At 41.0% G+C, this 14,411-nt stretch overlaps 1 protein-coding gene across 6 annotated transcripts in view; it reads right to left on the reverse strand.

The window, feature by feature from the left end:
- ccdc85al (coiled-coil domain containing 85A, like) overlaps window positions 1-13,749 on the reverse strand; it is a 38,940-nt gene extending 25,191 nt beyond the window's left edge. For 3 of the 6 annotated variants that reach the window (NM_001004570.2, NM_001442045.1, NM_001442046.1), the window contains exons 1-2: window positions 13,107-13,749; window positions 6,729-7,731 (exon numbers count right to left, since the gene is read on the reverse strand). In NM_001004570.2, coding sequence (NP_001004570.2) covers window positions 6,729-7,731; window positions 13,107-13,337 — 1,234 coding nt within the window. In that variant the 5' untranslated portion in view covers window positions 13,338-13,749. Of the gene's footprint in view, window positions 1-1,902; window positions 7,732-13,106 lie in introns of those variants that run through there. The other 3 variants (XR_015492716.2, XM_087255444.2, XM_087255443.2) reach the window with 3 other exon arrangements.
- Window positions 13,750-14,411: the final 662 nt, after the last annotated feature.

The following is a 14,411-nucleotide window of genomic DNA, read 5'->3' on the forward strand; positions in this document are numbered from 1 at the left end:
TGTAATTTTTTATTTACTTATATTTAATAATTTTAATTTTAATATATATACATACCACATTCATTTACTTGTTTAAGTAAATTTTGATACTGCTTTGTCTTACCCACTTTCTGGCACTGTTCCCGTTGTCGCGGTCAACACATCTCTGCTTCTCAAGTCCGCTGACGTACGTGTCGAGCTAACAGACAAAGTGGTAACAGCTGAAAAGCTGTCCACATGCAGGTAAGCGGTAAGCTGGTGAGCGCGAAAAGAAACAGTGTCATACCACTCCGTAGCATTCGTTTTAAAGACAAAATGCAGCAATACGTACTTCTGGCTACATAATTGGCAATCTCCAGAAATGTATATAGGGCTACGCTTTTAGAATGAACCTATGTTGGAAACATTAGAAGATTTGGAATATTTAGCTATGCTTTTAAGTTTCTTCATGGCCCATTGTAAGGTTGAAAGCTCAGATCCCCATTCATTTAGACCAGTGTAATATTAAAAATGTCTTCTTTTATCTCTGATAGATTAAAACAAGACATACGGGTTTGGTATGACATGTTGGTGAGTAAATGATGACAGAAGTTTCATTTTGGGGTGAACTGGTCCTTTAACCTTGCACTGCTACAAAAACACAACATTTCGGTTCCTCCATCTGCTCTCAGTGCGGGGTCAGCAAAAAACACAAAAATATAAACCTGAGCCAAGTGACTGAGAATAGAGCACCCATTTTTCTCTGCCTGTCCAACAATGGCTTCCTTTTAACGTTCAGTAACATGAGCATTGGCGATTTCTTTGCATAAAGCTGCATATCGACAGATGTTTTCAGCATACTGTTCTGCCTGAATGAGAACCGCCCTCATGTGAAATCCAAGCCAAATTTCAAGCATTAACTGACAGCGCTACTGTACAATTCCCATGCAAACTCTAATTCTGCATCTTAGTCTGAAGGGAAAAAAAGCATGCAGAATGATGGCTTTAAGATTAGTTTTGAGGAGGTTAAAAGGTGCTTGTTGTGGTGCAGGATTTCTGTGAAAAACGCTGAGGGATTGTATTGTCACGCTGTTATTTAGACGCTCCTTTATCCGAACTTCGCTGACTAAAGCCACCGTGATGTTTATAATCGTGTGATTGGGCTTTTTGAATAAGAGCCACACGCTAAGAAAGCAGAAAAAAATAATAATAATTCTCTGAAAACCTCTTACAGGATTATCCAGAGCTCCAACATCCCCACATGTATGCGCAACTTTAATTCCTACAACAAATACTGCGTTTGTGATTTGTAGACTTCAACATGCTACTTCTGAACGGATTTCCTAATAGCAGCACAATGCGGTTTTGTCAATACGTGCAAATGCTGTAACCGTCTCCATCATGCCGGCCTGCAAATAGACATCCACAGCTCTTATGTCACAAACTGTGATATAATCATGGTTAAACTGTGATATAACTGTGATATAACTCCAAAATTCAGTACAGCCACCACCGTTGAGTGAACTAAATAAATAAATTAAGGACGCTAGCTGTCTGCCCACCGAGTTAATGCTGACAGCGCTGATGGATTCTCTATAAAAGCGCTCACTGACAGGGCTCTTCAACAAATACAGGCGCCAGAACAATGTTCTTGTTATCCTGGCAATAAACACAGATGCTAAAGTAAACAGATTGACTTTAATGAGATAGTCGATCAGTTTGGCTAATTATGTTACTGCTTGTCATTCCAAACCCAACCCAGGCTCATTCTGAAAACGTACCTCTATATATATATTTCTGGAGACTGCGAAATACTTCCCAGGGGGAACGATTTTTTTGCAGCTTTTTTTCGCGAATCTATGAGAGGTCGCTGTGTATGATTTTTGAGATCTCAAATATCTCCCGCAAGTGCTATTTGCACCTGCCGCGTAAGCCCACCAGAGGCCGCTGTTGACCGACTGACTGACTGACCAATCGACTGATCCACCCTGCTCCTTCCCTAAACCCAACCAGTTTTATTGATCGACCCGCCCACCCACTTCAAAAGCAAACCTGAAACAAAAGCCCTGTTATTTTGTTAATTGTAGTTTTTGTCTTATCTGCTTTCTGAAATCGTTCTTAACCGGACTCGAACCCCATCGTTGTGGTCAACTCCTCAACGGGACAAATTGGTTACAGCGGGAAAGCTGTCTATACTGAGGTAAAAGGTCAGCTGGTAAGCGCGAAACGGAATGGCATCATACCACCCCATAGCGTTCGTTTAAAAAATGAAATGCAGCCATACGTACTTCTGGCTACATAAATCGCAGTCTCCAGAAACGTTGATAGGGCTATGTTTTCAGAATGAGCCTATGTTGTCCAAACCTGTATTAATTTTTCTCTAGTGAAACTCAAAAGAAGATGTTAAACAACTTTAACTTTTATTGTATAGAAGAAAACAAACAAAAAAATTTTACGAAATAGCAAGATCTGAGAAATCAAAATGGCGCATTAGTGGTCATTAATAAAACAGGTTTCAAACCTTCTTTTTAGTCTAAAAACAGCTTATATTTAAGTCAATCTCGCAAAACAACAAATTTAGCCACTTTGTCTACATCTGGATAAATTTAAAAACAGAATTTTTGTCTAAAAATGCTCTTTTGTCCACACTATCGTGTTGTATTGTTTCCAATCATCCCCACTAAAATGACAGAAAAGGGTTTTGTTCATGTACAAAAGGGCTGCACGGTTAATCAAAAAAAGATTGTGATTTCGATTCGACTCTACACGCAATGTTAATTCTGCTATTCTACGATTCAGCTAATTAATTTTTCAAGGTCTGGAGAGAAGCGTTAAGGTGGTTGCACAAGTCTTTACATTATTTTATATATGTTGCTCAACAACATACACACCTTCAAACTGTGTAGAAAGTGTCACATACTGTATGTATAAGGTATAATTTACCCAAAAATGTCATTTCTGTCTTAATCTAAAGATTTATTCACAGCCATGAAATCACATAAGCTAACTTACTTTTTATTTACTACCAATGGAACGTGAGCATACCCGCCAAAGATGTCTACTTTAGTAAACAGAACCGGTATAGGCTGTGAATAACAGGCAATAACGTTGTAAATAACGTTCAGTTTGTTTCAAACTGAACTCAAAGTGACGGCAGCCATGACATGAGCGCACTTGGCAGTGAAAGTGAAACTAAAAGTGCTACACATATGCCTAATATTATTATTGTTATTACCATATGTTTGAGAATAGCAATCATAATAGCCTGCTCATTTTAACCTTTATTTTACATCTACAGGATCGTGAGAAGATCGTGATCTCGATTTTAATTTAAAAAAATTGTAATTCTCATTTTAGCCAGAATCGTGCAGCCCTACTGTGCATGCGCACAGACATAAGACACTTTTATTAGGGGTGTAACGAAACACTGTTGATCTGTGATTCGTAAAGATCACAACCCATGGTTCGGAACACACGTGACCTGCAGATTAGACTAAAACATTTTTTTTTACTTGTAAATTAATCTTAAATTTGTAACGATCGCAGAGAGGTCGACTCTCACATTGTTCAAATTACATGTATGAAAGCATTTAGGCTTTCCTATAAAATATAATGATGATGGAAGAGTTGTAGTAGGTTATTTGGGATGTGGTGGGTTTCCCACGAAACGTAAATTATAAATGATGGTGATTTGTTTGCGTTTATTAATCCTATGAAATTCAGTCTTTAGTCTTTTAAGTTAGTTATGAAGTTACAGTCAAATAAGACAGAAGTACTGGGATAACAGTTTATAGTTTAGATATAAGCACTGATGTTTATGGTAAAGACTACAATCACCATCTTGTGCTTTTAACTTGACGCTCAAAAATGATAGTTGTAGGCAGCAATTACATTATTTAACCAATAGGTGGCGACAACCAACCATCAAAAATGACTAATTATTATATGAATATATATTCATATAAATATTAATAATTCTTAAAAAATGATACATCCATGAAAAACAGAAATGCGTTCACATCTGAGATTCTTAAAGGCAGGTGCTCGATCAAAACAAACACATTGGAAAAAGTAAAAAGGCAATCGGCACTGCCAATTTAGCTCTCAAAACTTATTGTAACAATGTTTCGACCTACATGGTCTCCATCAGGTCCTGATGTGCTAACCACATGACCCCTTCAAAGCTAGTATTGATAACAACTTTCAACCCTCTTTTAGCGTATTGTAGAAACTTTAATGTAGAAAAATAGTGGTCAAGGTGAATTTTTAAGTGAACCTTATATCATAGTCATTTGTTCAGACTCGAATCTTATTGTTTAGACTCCAATCTTATTGTTCAGACTCCAATCTTATGCGAGGAGAGCATTTGTGGTTCACGATTGTATATTTACTGGTTCTTGTGGCATTAATTAATGCCCAGAAAGAATGTCTTAAGTTATTTTTCACCTGGTGTTTCTAGAATATAATATGCAGTATCATCACTGGTTCTGTTAGTTTGCAATCTAATTTGCGCTTTGAAAATGAGCTGCTCTGGATCTGTTCGTTAATTACAAAAAACTTCCACTCTTCAGTGATTTTATGGGATTGTATTTCTGTGCTAATTTGCCCTATTTAGTATAGCTGACACAGACATTCTTCATTATTTGGGTAAACCCAATACTCTACACACCTTGTTAGTTCATCAACACCACACAGCATTTCAGAGCAGCATTGGGGAGGATGCGAATGATCTGGGAGTGTCTATAGGGTCAGTGGACATGCAGTTTTCCTCTTGGGACCAACAGCAGAACAGGCTCTGACAGTGACAAATGTCTACAGCTTCCTTACAGACATGCAGGACAATGCTGAAAGCACAGCATCCCCTCAACAGCAGTCATCCTGTTAGCAATTACCTTTTATTGTTAGTGCTTAGCTGGAAGGCATTCTTGAGGGGCTTCGCAATTTGTAAAGCTAATATCTTTCAACGGTTATTATTGATTTCATTTTGACCTTGTCAAGTCGAGAGATTGTTGGTTTGCCACCGGAGAGGTGCCACCATGCACGTAACAAATCCGTAAAAATTAATTCAACACTGTTAAGATTCAGGAGTTCTAGCAAGTTCCATGCTATTAAATCAGGAGATCAATCTGATCTTTCACGGTGCTTATTTCATCTTAAGGGGGCATTTCTTGAAGCTAATGAATGCAAAGTGAGTCACATCTTTCACCTTGAGGTGAGTGTTTTATGGACGGTGTGAACTATAGGCTACTCAGCATGTTCTCCAGTAGAAATCGTTATCTGCAGCTGTGGGATATGCACATCCCTGCCTAGCGCCTTTGATTTTCTCCATTTCTCATAAACGGAGTGACGCGCATCTCTCTGTGTTTATTTAAGAATGTGAGATTTTACACAGTCAGCACATCTTATAAGCTATCAGTTTTGGTTCAATAAAGCAGCAAAAACGCCTACTGGTGGTGTGAAAAAAACAGAGTACAAAAACTGTGGGTGAAAAGTACCTCAACCTAGTACTTGTGCCAATATTGCTCATTCAGTGTACAATCAATGAACACTTTGCTATCCTATCAGGATGTGGGAGAAATCACGAATAGCAGTGAAGTGACGCAACTGATGTGGTAGGTCACATTCACACTACCTGACAAAAGTCTTGTTGCCTATCCAAGTTTTAGGAACAACAAATAATAACTTGACTTTTAGGGTGCTTTCACACCAGTGAATCGATTCAGTTGTTCCGAAACTGAGATTACAAATGTTACATTGTTACTCTTTGCTCTTGGAGCGGTTCGCTTTCACACTGCAAAGTTTCTAATCGGAGCTAAAACAAGTCACGTGTGAGTAAACTCTCCTCACATTAGTGTCAGGGTTTATTTTGCAGCATCCTGCTCAGCTGTCAGGAGAGGTGGTGGTTTGGTGGTGATTGACAAGGTGCACGCGCGACGTGTCTGAGGAGAGATGCGGTGGGGAGGGGTGAGAAGGGTGCGCGACGATGCCTATTTGAGGACCGGGAGGGAGATGCGAGATTAACGGGAGATCCTCACTCGTTTGCGGGCATCCGAAGACTCACGAAACTTCCCGCCCTACTCATAATTCTCTCTTCATATAGCCGTATGCCTATTACATATCCATAACACACTGTGATATAACTGCGCTCGGATCGGATCACTTTCTCACTGCAATCGAACCGCTCCAGGGTTCGTTTCAATCGAGCCGAGACTACCTCACTCAGAAAATGATGGCATAAAAATGAGAACGTTGTGATCAGACCTCTTAATATTCTTTGTTTCTCATTGACCTTATTCTTCACACATGAACAGGCGCAGCCATTGGCATCTTTTTGGCTCAAGACTTCCAGTCTCATTCACTTCCATTGATTTTTTTTGCCATAAGAACAGCTCATTATGCTGCTTGATGTTGCAAACTGGTATTTGGTAACTATATTATTTTATTTATAGATATAAACACAGCTGTTTGTAGAGGAAGTAGTTATGACCATTTTCTGCCATTTGAAATTTCTATTTACCATAGGGAACTGAATTGGAAGTCAATTCAATTCAAGTCCACAACAACAGTCACAGACTTCAATATAGTTCAATATATTACCTATTTAAATAGTAGGTATAATGAAAGTAAATTTGATTATTGATGTAAATACCATACCCCAACCTCTCTAGGTCAAAATGCGATCGACAACAGTAAAGGATGATCATTTCTCTGGCATACAAGCACACCATCAGTGTTTTTCATGTATGTATAATTTAGCAAGTCGGACCCACCATTGACACCATTGTAAAGGCTCCGATGGTGTGGGGACAGCTCATCTCCAGCAAGTCTTCGTGGTGACGTCTCTCTTCCAGGGCTGCCAAACTTCCCGTGCTCAGGACTCATGCTGTACTGGTGCCTCAACATCTCAGGACTACTTCCTCCAAGCTTGCTTTTCTCATGGTGGAGCTCTGCTGATCCTAGCAGCAAGTGTCTTGGCTCTGGACTCCCAGGCCCACTTCCTAAGCTGCCCCTGTGCCTCTGGATGTACAGCTCAGGACTCATGGGCTGTCCTGGAGCCAGATGGTGCTTTGGATGAGTCTCAGGACTCCGATGGCCTAGGGATCGACCATACTTTTCTGGACTCAGCCCTCTTATCAGCCGATGATCAGGCACAGATATGGAGCCACAGCGAGGTCGGCAGGGCTGGGGCAGAACGAAGGGATACTCCAGGCTTGTGCTTCTGTGCCGGACAGGAGGGTCAGGGCTGGAGATTTCCCCATGATCACCTTCCCCTCTTTTCAAAGAACGAGACTTCTGGATATCTGGACTTTTATTCCCAGTTCCTGTGCTAGATGGTGGCTGTGGCTGCTTATGGTGTGGGTGCTCCGAGCTGCTGTCTGCACTTCCTGCACTAGAGGTGCTACTCCCATCTCCCACGTCCCGCATCAAACCAGGTACCAGGAGCCCACTTTGGCTGTCGATGGAATTGCGACATCCAATGGTTCCCGTCCCACTTTGAACTCCTTCCACTCCGCCTCCTCCTTTATCTTCATCTATCAGCAGACAAAGTTCCCGAAGCTCCAGGTTCTCCCGGATGACGTCCTCCTGCTTGCGTTCTAGTTCTGTTAGCTTCTGAAGGTACAGGGCCACCTCTTTACGCATGACGCTGGCGCTGAAACGACCCAGACGCTGCCACTCACGAGACACTCGCTTGCCCTTCTGCCGGTCATCATCCAGGAAACAGCACAGGTCTCTTAGTTCCCGATTATCATCCTGCAGCTTCTGGTTCACCTCCTTCACCAAAAGGAAAACAAATAGTATTATCAATTTTTAATAATTGTAAGGTGTAGTTGGCCAATCGGCCATTTTAAAGCTACACTAATTATACTAAATAGAGGGCCTTGTTTAAAGTCAGCATGAAATCAAAATTTACTCTTTGTATGTTATATACTGTGTATATTACTTACTTACGCCCAGGGCTGTTTATATCAAAGTTGATATTTAGCTGCACCATGGTGTTTCGTAACATCTCATTTTTATGAGTTGGGTCGTTAGCCCAATGCTCAACCCCCAACCTTAAGGACCAGGACACACACACATACACTACAGAAAATTTTGCTTACCCAATTCATCTATAGCACATGTCTTTAGTTCTACTAGCACACAGAGGAAACCCACGTGAACACGGGGAGAACATGCAAACTCCACAAAGAAATGCCAACTGATCCAATCAGAGCTCAAACCAGCAACCTTTTTGCTGTGAGGCGACAGTACTACCCACTGCACCACCGTGCCCTCATAATCTTTAATCAAATACCATAACCTTTCCTCCTCCCTTGAAATGACTTGTCTTTATTTCTGGTCACATGGGATGTCTTGACTCTGCCCTGCTTTCAACCATTCATTAATCTTCTTTCATTTTGTTGGTAACGCCCATCTTCCAATAATCCAATCCATTCCCATTCCCAAAGATGGATTCATTCACCACCCTACTGTTTCCCTCATTTCAGGACAGTTTCATTTGGATGTATATCATTCATTCATTCATTCATTCATTTTTTTCCGGCTTAGTCCCTTTATTAATCTGGGGTCGACACAGCGGAATAACCCGCCAACTTATCCAGTATATATATATTTTTTTTTTATGCAGCAGATGCCCTTCCAGCTGCAACCCATCTATGGCAAACATCCATACACTCTCATTCACACATATACACTATGGACAATTTAGCCTAACCAATTCACCTGTACCGCATGTCTTTAGCCGGTGGGGGAAACCAGAGCAAACCCACGCGAATGCAAGGAGAACATGCAAACTCCACACAGAAACGCCAACTGACCCAGAGGCTCGAACCAGCGACCTTCTTGCAGTGAGGCAACAGCACTACCTACTGCACCACTGCGTCATTGGATATATATCATGTACAAAAACACAGGGTACATCCCAAATTGCATACTTATGCACTATTCTATGCCATTTTGTAGTTTAAATAGTGTTAGTAGCAGTGCAATCACAATGGAAATGACCTTTTTCAACTGACATAGCGGGAGGGCAGGAGCTATCGATGATATGGTTGGATTTATTGCACCATTTGTTTTGGATTGCGAAAGCAAAATTCTAAACTCAAAATTCTTCTGCCACCTCCTGATGAATGTGAACGTGGTTGTACTCATGACAGGTACCACAACTGTTAAACATCGACTGGGAAAAAACATTAGTGTTCCATTTGGAATGACACTAATCACATTCACTACACAGTTTATAAGTGCATAGTGTACACTGTAAACCATTTCTGTTTTCACAGTATTATATTGCATTTCTCGACAGTTTCTTACTGTACAAGCTACATACATTGTGTAACTGTATATATTGTTGTTTTTACAGTTTAAATATAATGTATTTTTAACATATCCATGCTGTGTACAGTACATGGTTTACAGTATGTTACTGGAGATTTTCCAGTGAATTCTGGGAAATAAACAGTTACCGTGCATCTAAATACAGTACTGCAAATGACCATAAAAAACTCCACACACACTTTTACAGGTAAAACTAATAGTCAAATACATTCTTACGTGAAAGATTGTAAAGAAGACTGGCTGAACATTCATTCATTCATTTTCTTGTCGGCTTAGTCCCTTTATTAATCCGGGGTCGCCACAGTGGAATCAACCGCCAACTTATCCAGCAAGTTTTTACGCAGCGGATGCCCTTCCAGCTGCAACCCATCACTGGGAAACATCCACACACACATTTACACACACTCATACACCACGGACAATTTAGCTTACCCAATTCACCTGTACCACATGTCTTTGGACTGAAATCGGAGCACCCGGAGGAAACCCACGCGAAGGCAGGGAGAACATGCAAACTCCACACAGAAACACTAACTGAACCGAGGTTCAAACCAGCGACCTTCTTGCTGTGAGGCAACAGCACTACCTACTGCGCCACTGCCTCGCCACTGGCTGAACATACTGCCTTGGTTTTTTGCATAGGCTGTACTAGAGCTCATTTAACAGCACATATTCTGTCCTGTCATTACATCTCTGATGACCTGGAAGTGCTTCAACATCAGTAAGTAATACATCTTCATATTATCATGCAAAAGGATGTCATTTGGGATGCAACTTTTGTTTTAGGAAAATGGTGCACATTTGTATCACTTTATATCCTAAAGGCATGTTTGAGTATTTGACAATCAAAACAACAATGGGGTGCTACGAAACTAAAAGTGTGCAGGCACAAAATTCTTCTTTGTGTGGTTTATTCATAAACTAATTTCGAGAGGATCACGTGCTTATAATCAACACGGCTGGCTCCTTATTAGCTCCGTAATCAGCCCCATTAGATGATTACGGAAGCATTATAAATAACCTGAGTTTATCACTCTAGTTATCTTCGTCTTGAACCTCCCCCCTTTCCACCCCTTCATCCTCCTCCTTTCCTGATTGGGCGACACGGTGGCCCAGTGGCTAGCACTGTTGCCTCACAGCAAGAACACCACCGGTCCAACCTTTCGGGCCGGTCGGTGTTTCTGTGCGGAGTTTGCATGATCTCCCCGTGTTCGCGTGGGTTTCCCCCGGGTTCCCCGGTTTCCTCCCACCGTCCAAAACATGAACCATAGCCAAATCGACTAAAGCAAATTATCACCCAATACAACCTCAGTTCACACTTCTCACGGTGACAAGCAGGGGAGTTTTCGAGACCTACCTGACCTCGAACTCCCCTCTCGCCCTTCTAACGGGAGGGAGCCCCGGGCTCGAGGATATTACGAGCTCAGGGCTCTCTCCTGGGACAGCATGCCAAATACGCTTTATCGATTATCAGCTAAGTGTGAACTCTTGAAACATTGTGAAATCGCCAACTACTGGTCTGCCATGATGGAGATTAATGTGATTTTAATAGATCTCACAGATCATTTTGACAGTATTTTAATATTTAACCTAAGCTAAATTATAAGCATTAATGCAAATAAAAAATCATTTCCACCTTTGGTTAATTATTGGCATGTAAACATACCCTAAAGCTGTGATTTTCTTAGGTGACGAGCTTGGCAAACATCTACCTGACATAAAGAGTTCAATTAAAGCAATAGTTCATCAGACACATGTGCGAACCAATGACATTTGGCTTCAATGATATCAAACTTGGCATGATGCATCAACACTGATGATTGAAGTTGATAAACCACCCAGGTAGCAAAGCATTCTGGCCCACTTTTGGCATAAAGCTGGCACAGCAGACATTCATCCTGCACTGGCATACAGCATGTGGGCCAAACATAACCCGGGTTTGGCAGAGGTGGCGCCGTCTTTAAGGCCACACACAAGACATGGGCCAGATGTCACATGTAGTATTTGGTCCAGATTTTAAAAATGTATATGTGGGCCACGTGGAGTTTGCATGTTCTCCCCGTGCTGGCGTGGGTTTCCTCTGGGTGCTCCGGTTTCCCTAAGTCCAAAAGCATGTGGTTTAGGTGAATTGGGTTAGCTAGATTGTCTAGTGTATGTGTTTGAATGAGTGTGTATGGATGTTTTCCAGTGATGGGTTGCAGCTGGAAGGGCATCCGCTGCGTAAAACATATGCTGGATAAGTTGGCGGTTTATTATGCTGTGGCGACCCCAGATTAATAAAGGCACTGAGCCGAAAAGAAAATGAATGAATGAATGAACAAATGAACGAATGAATGAATGAAGGAAGGAAGGAAGGAAGGAAGGAAGGAAGGAAGGAACGAACTAAAGAATGAATGAATGAATGAATGAATGAATGAATGAATGAATGAATGAATGAATGTGGGTCACATAGGTTTAGTCTTTTTCGACCCACATTTTAAATACATTTAAATGATTTGGGTAAAGAAAAAATCTACCAATCAGTTCACTTCCAAAAAAAAAAACATTCAAAACGTGCCCAAAGCGCAATGCTTCCTGGGTTTATGAATTTCATTGCAGTCGTGACACACCAACATACACTGTAAAAAATGCAGGGTTCCACACAATTCATTCGTGTTGTCCTAACACAAATCGATTAAGTTAACTTGACACTTCTAATAAAATTATGTGGATTGAACATAAAAAAAATTAAGTTGTCCCAAATGAAATCTCAAAAATTGTGTTGTTTCAGCTCATTTTAATTAAGTAGTTTAAACTAGTTGTGTATTTGGCCCAGTTCATTAATTTGGCTAAGACTTGACCCAGATATGGTCCATGTTTGGCCCTTGTCTGATAGCCAGAATTGGTCCAGTCATGCACTGTAATTCTGATTGTGTGGGCCAAATCTGGGCCAGAGAAATTTTGCTATGTGATTAAACATTCAGAGCATTGAAATATTTGTAGCAAATGACAACTTATATTGTATGACTGATGTATTGTGAAAGATGTATGGACTATTATTATAAAACTTAAAATATCTTATCTTTTTTCTAAAAACATGTTCTTAAAGGGATAGTTCTCCCAAAAATGTCAATTCTGACATTATTTATTTATTGTTCACTTGTTCACTCAAATGTTTCTACCTCTGAACACAAAAGAAAAATTTTGAAAACCTGTAACCCTTGACTTCTATAGTATTTGTTTTTGCTACTATGGAAGTCATTGGTTAACGGTTTTCAGCTTTCTTCAAAATATATTCTTTTGTGTTCAACAGAATAAAGAAACTCATGATGGTTTGGTATGGATGCATGGTTTGAAACCACTCAAAGATGAGTAAATAGTAAGTAGATTGTAATATTTGGGTGAACTATCCCTTTAAGGTAAATAAATATGTGAAAAATCCAAATTTGCATTTTACAGACAAAAATATCAGCTGGTTTAAAAATACATTTGTGATAATGTCTTCCTAGATCATTTAGAGTAAAAATATTCTGCAACATTCAATATTAAAATTAGAAAAAGGTCACATTCATACACAACAGGTGTCTTAACACTGCAATATATAAAAAAAATAAATAAAAAAAAACGAAAATGTGGTTCTGGTATCAAAACAATGCCACTAATGTGTGTGCTTCTTGCCAAGTTTGGAAGCTTTAAATAAAAAAACAGGCACATAAGACAACAGTAGTAGGCGTTATTCCTACAGGATGAATAATGTGCACCCAAGAGCTTGTGGCGCCTCCTCGGAGAGCGCAGGTGTGCTCCAGACGCCCATGATCTCATCTGCTCACCTTCAGCCCCCGGATCTCGTTCAGATGCAGCTGCAGGCTGCGGTTCACCTCCCGAATCAGATTACTGTGATCCAGAATGACGCTCATTTTATCGGCTTCACACCTCCGGAGCCGCTGCACCAGCTCCTCTTTGCTCCATTGGAGGAGCTCTTCGTCCGTGAGGTTGGCGATGTCTTCTGCTGGACTTTCCGGCGCCTTGGATCCAGGCTGTGCTTGTGGAGAATTCTCCATTAGAAGAGGCGAGCTGCTGCTGCTGCTTCTGCTGCTGTGGTACCAGATCAAATATTAATGAGGCAGGCAGGCAGTGTCAGGAGGAGTCAGGGAGACTGAGGACGCATCGTGTAGAGATGCTCGTATCCGATGCCCTTACAGTGGGAGTCGCCTCGACTTTTCCCAAAGCAGCAACAGCTGATGAGCAGAAGGAAGGCCGGCATATAGAGCGAGTCCGCCCAATTTGTTCAGCACCGGCTCCCGTGCATAGTTCTTGTAAGTTTGGAAAAGTGACGGTGTATGATCGCCGGTGAGATGTGGGTGGGTTTAGGCGGCCCGGTGCGCTCGCCCCCGTCCGCCTCTGCGCGCTCCTGCATCCTCGTGGATATGGAGGAGAGACGGCAGCATCCTCAGCCCGAGCTCCGGAGAAATGAGCGTGACTGCAGCGAATGGGTAAATTCATTCTCTCTCTCTCTCTCTCTCTCTCTCTCTCTCTCTCTCTCTCTCTCTCTCTCTCTCTCTCTCTCTCTCTCTATCTCCGTTTGTGTGTGTCGTGCATGTTTGTGTGCGCGAGTGGCCGAGAGGTGATGCTGTTGTTCAAGTTCCATTTAAGTTTGTATCTAGCGCCATCTATTGACTCGTTAACACAGTCTTCTACACCAGAAAAAAATGTCTAAATACTAGGTAGGCTAATATTCATTCATTCATTCATTCATTCATTCATTCATTCATTTTCTTTTCGGCTTAGTCTCTTTATATGCAGTTTAATAAACTATTCTATTTCAAAAACACAACGCTATTTACTACAAATTACTATAGTCATTATTAGAAGTTTAGTAGTATATGATACTAGCCTTCTACAAATGAAAAAAGAGGCTTAAATACTAATATATGCAGTGTAATGAACTTTTCTATGGTTCAAAAACACTATAATAGGCTATTTACTACAAATTACCATAGTCATTTATAGAAGTTTAGAAGTATGTGATACTAGCCCAGGTGTGGGCAAACTTGATCCTGGAGTGCCAGTGCCCTGCATAGTTTAGCTCCAACCCTATTCAAACAGACGTCCATAGAGTCCATAGAATTATCATA

The sequence above is a fragment of the Danio rerio genome, chromosome 6 (assembly GCF_052040795.2).
Source record: "Danio rerio strain M-AB ecotype USA chromosome 6, GRCz13ab, whole genome shotgun sequence".
In the NCBI taxonomy this organism is placed as follows: domain Eukaryota; kingdom Metazoa; phylum Chordata; class Actinopteri; order Cypriniformes; family Danionidae; genus Danio; species Danio rerio.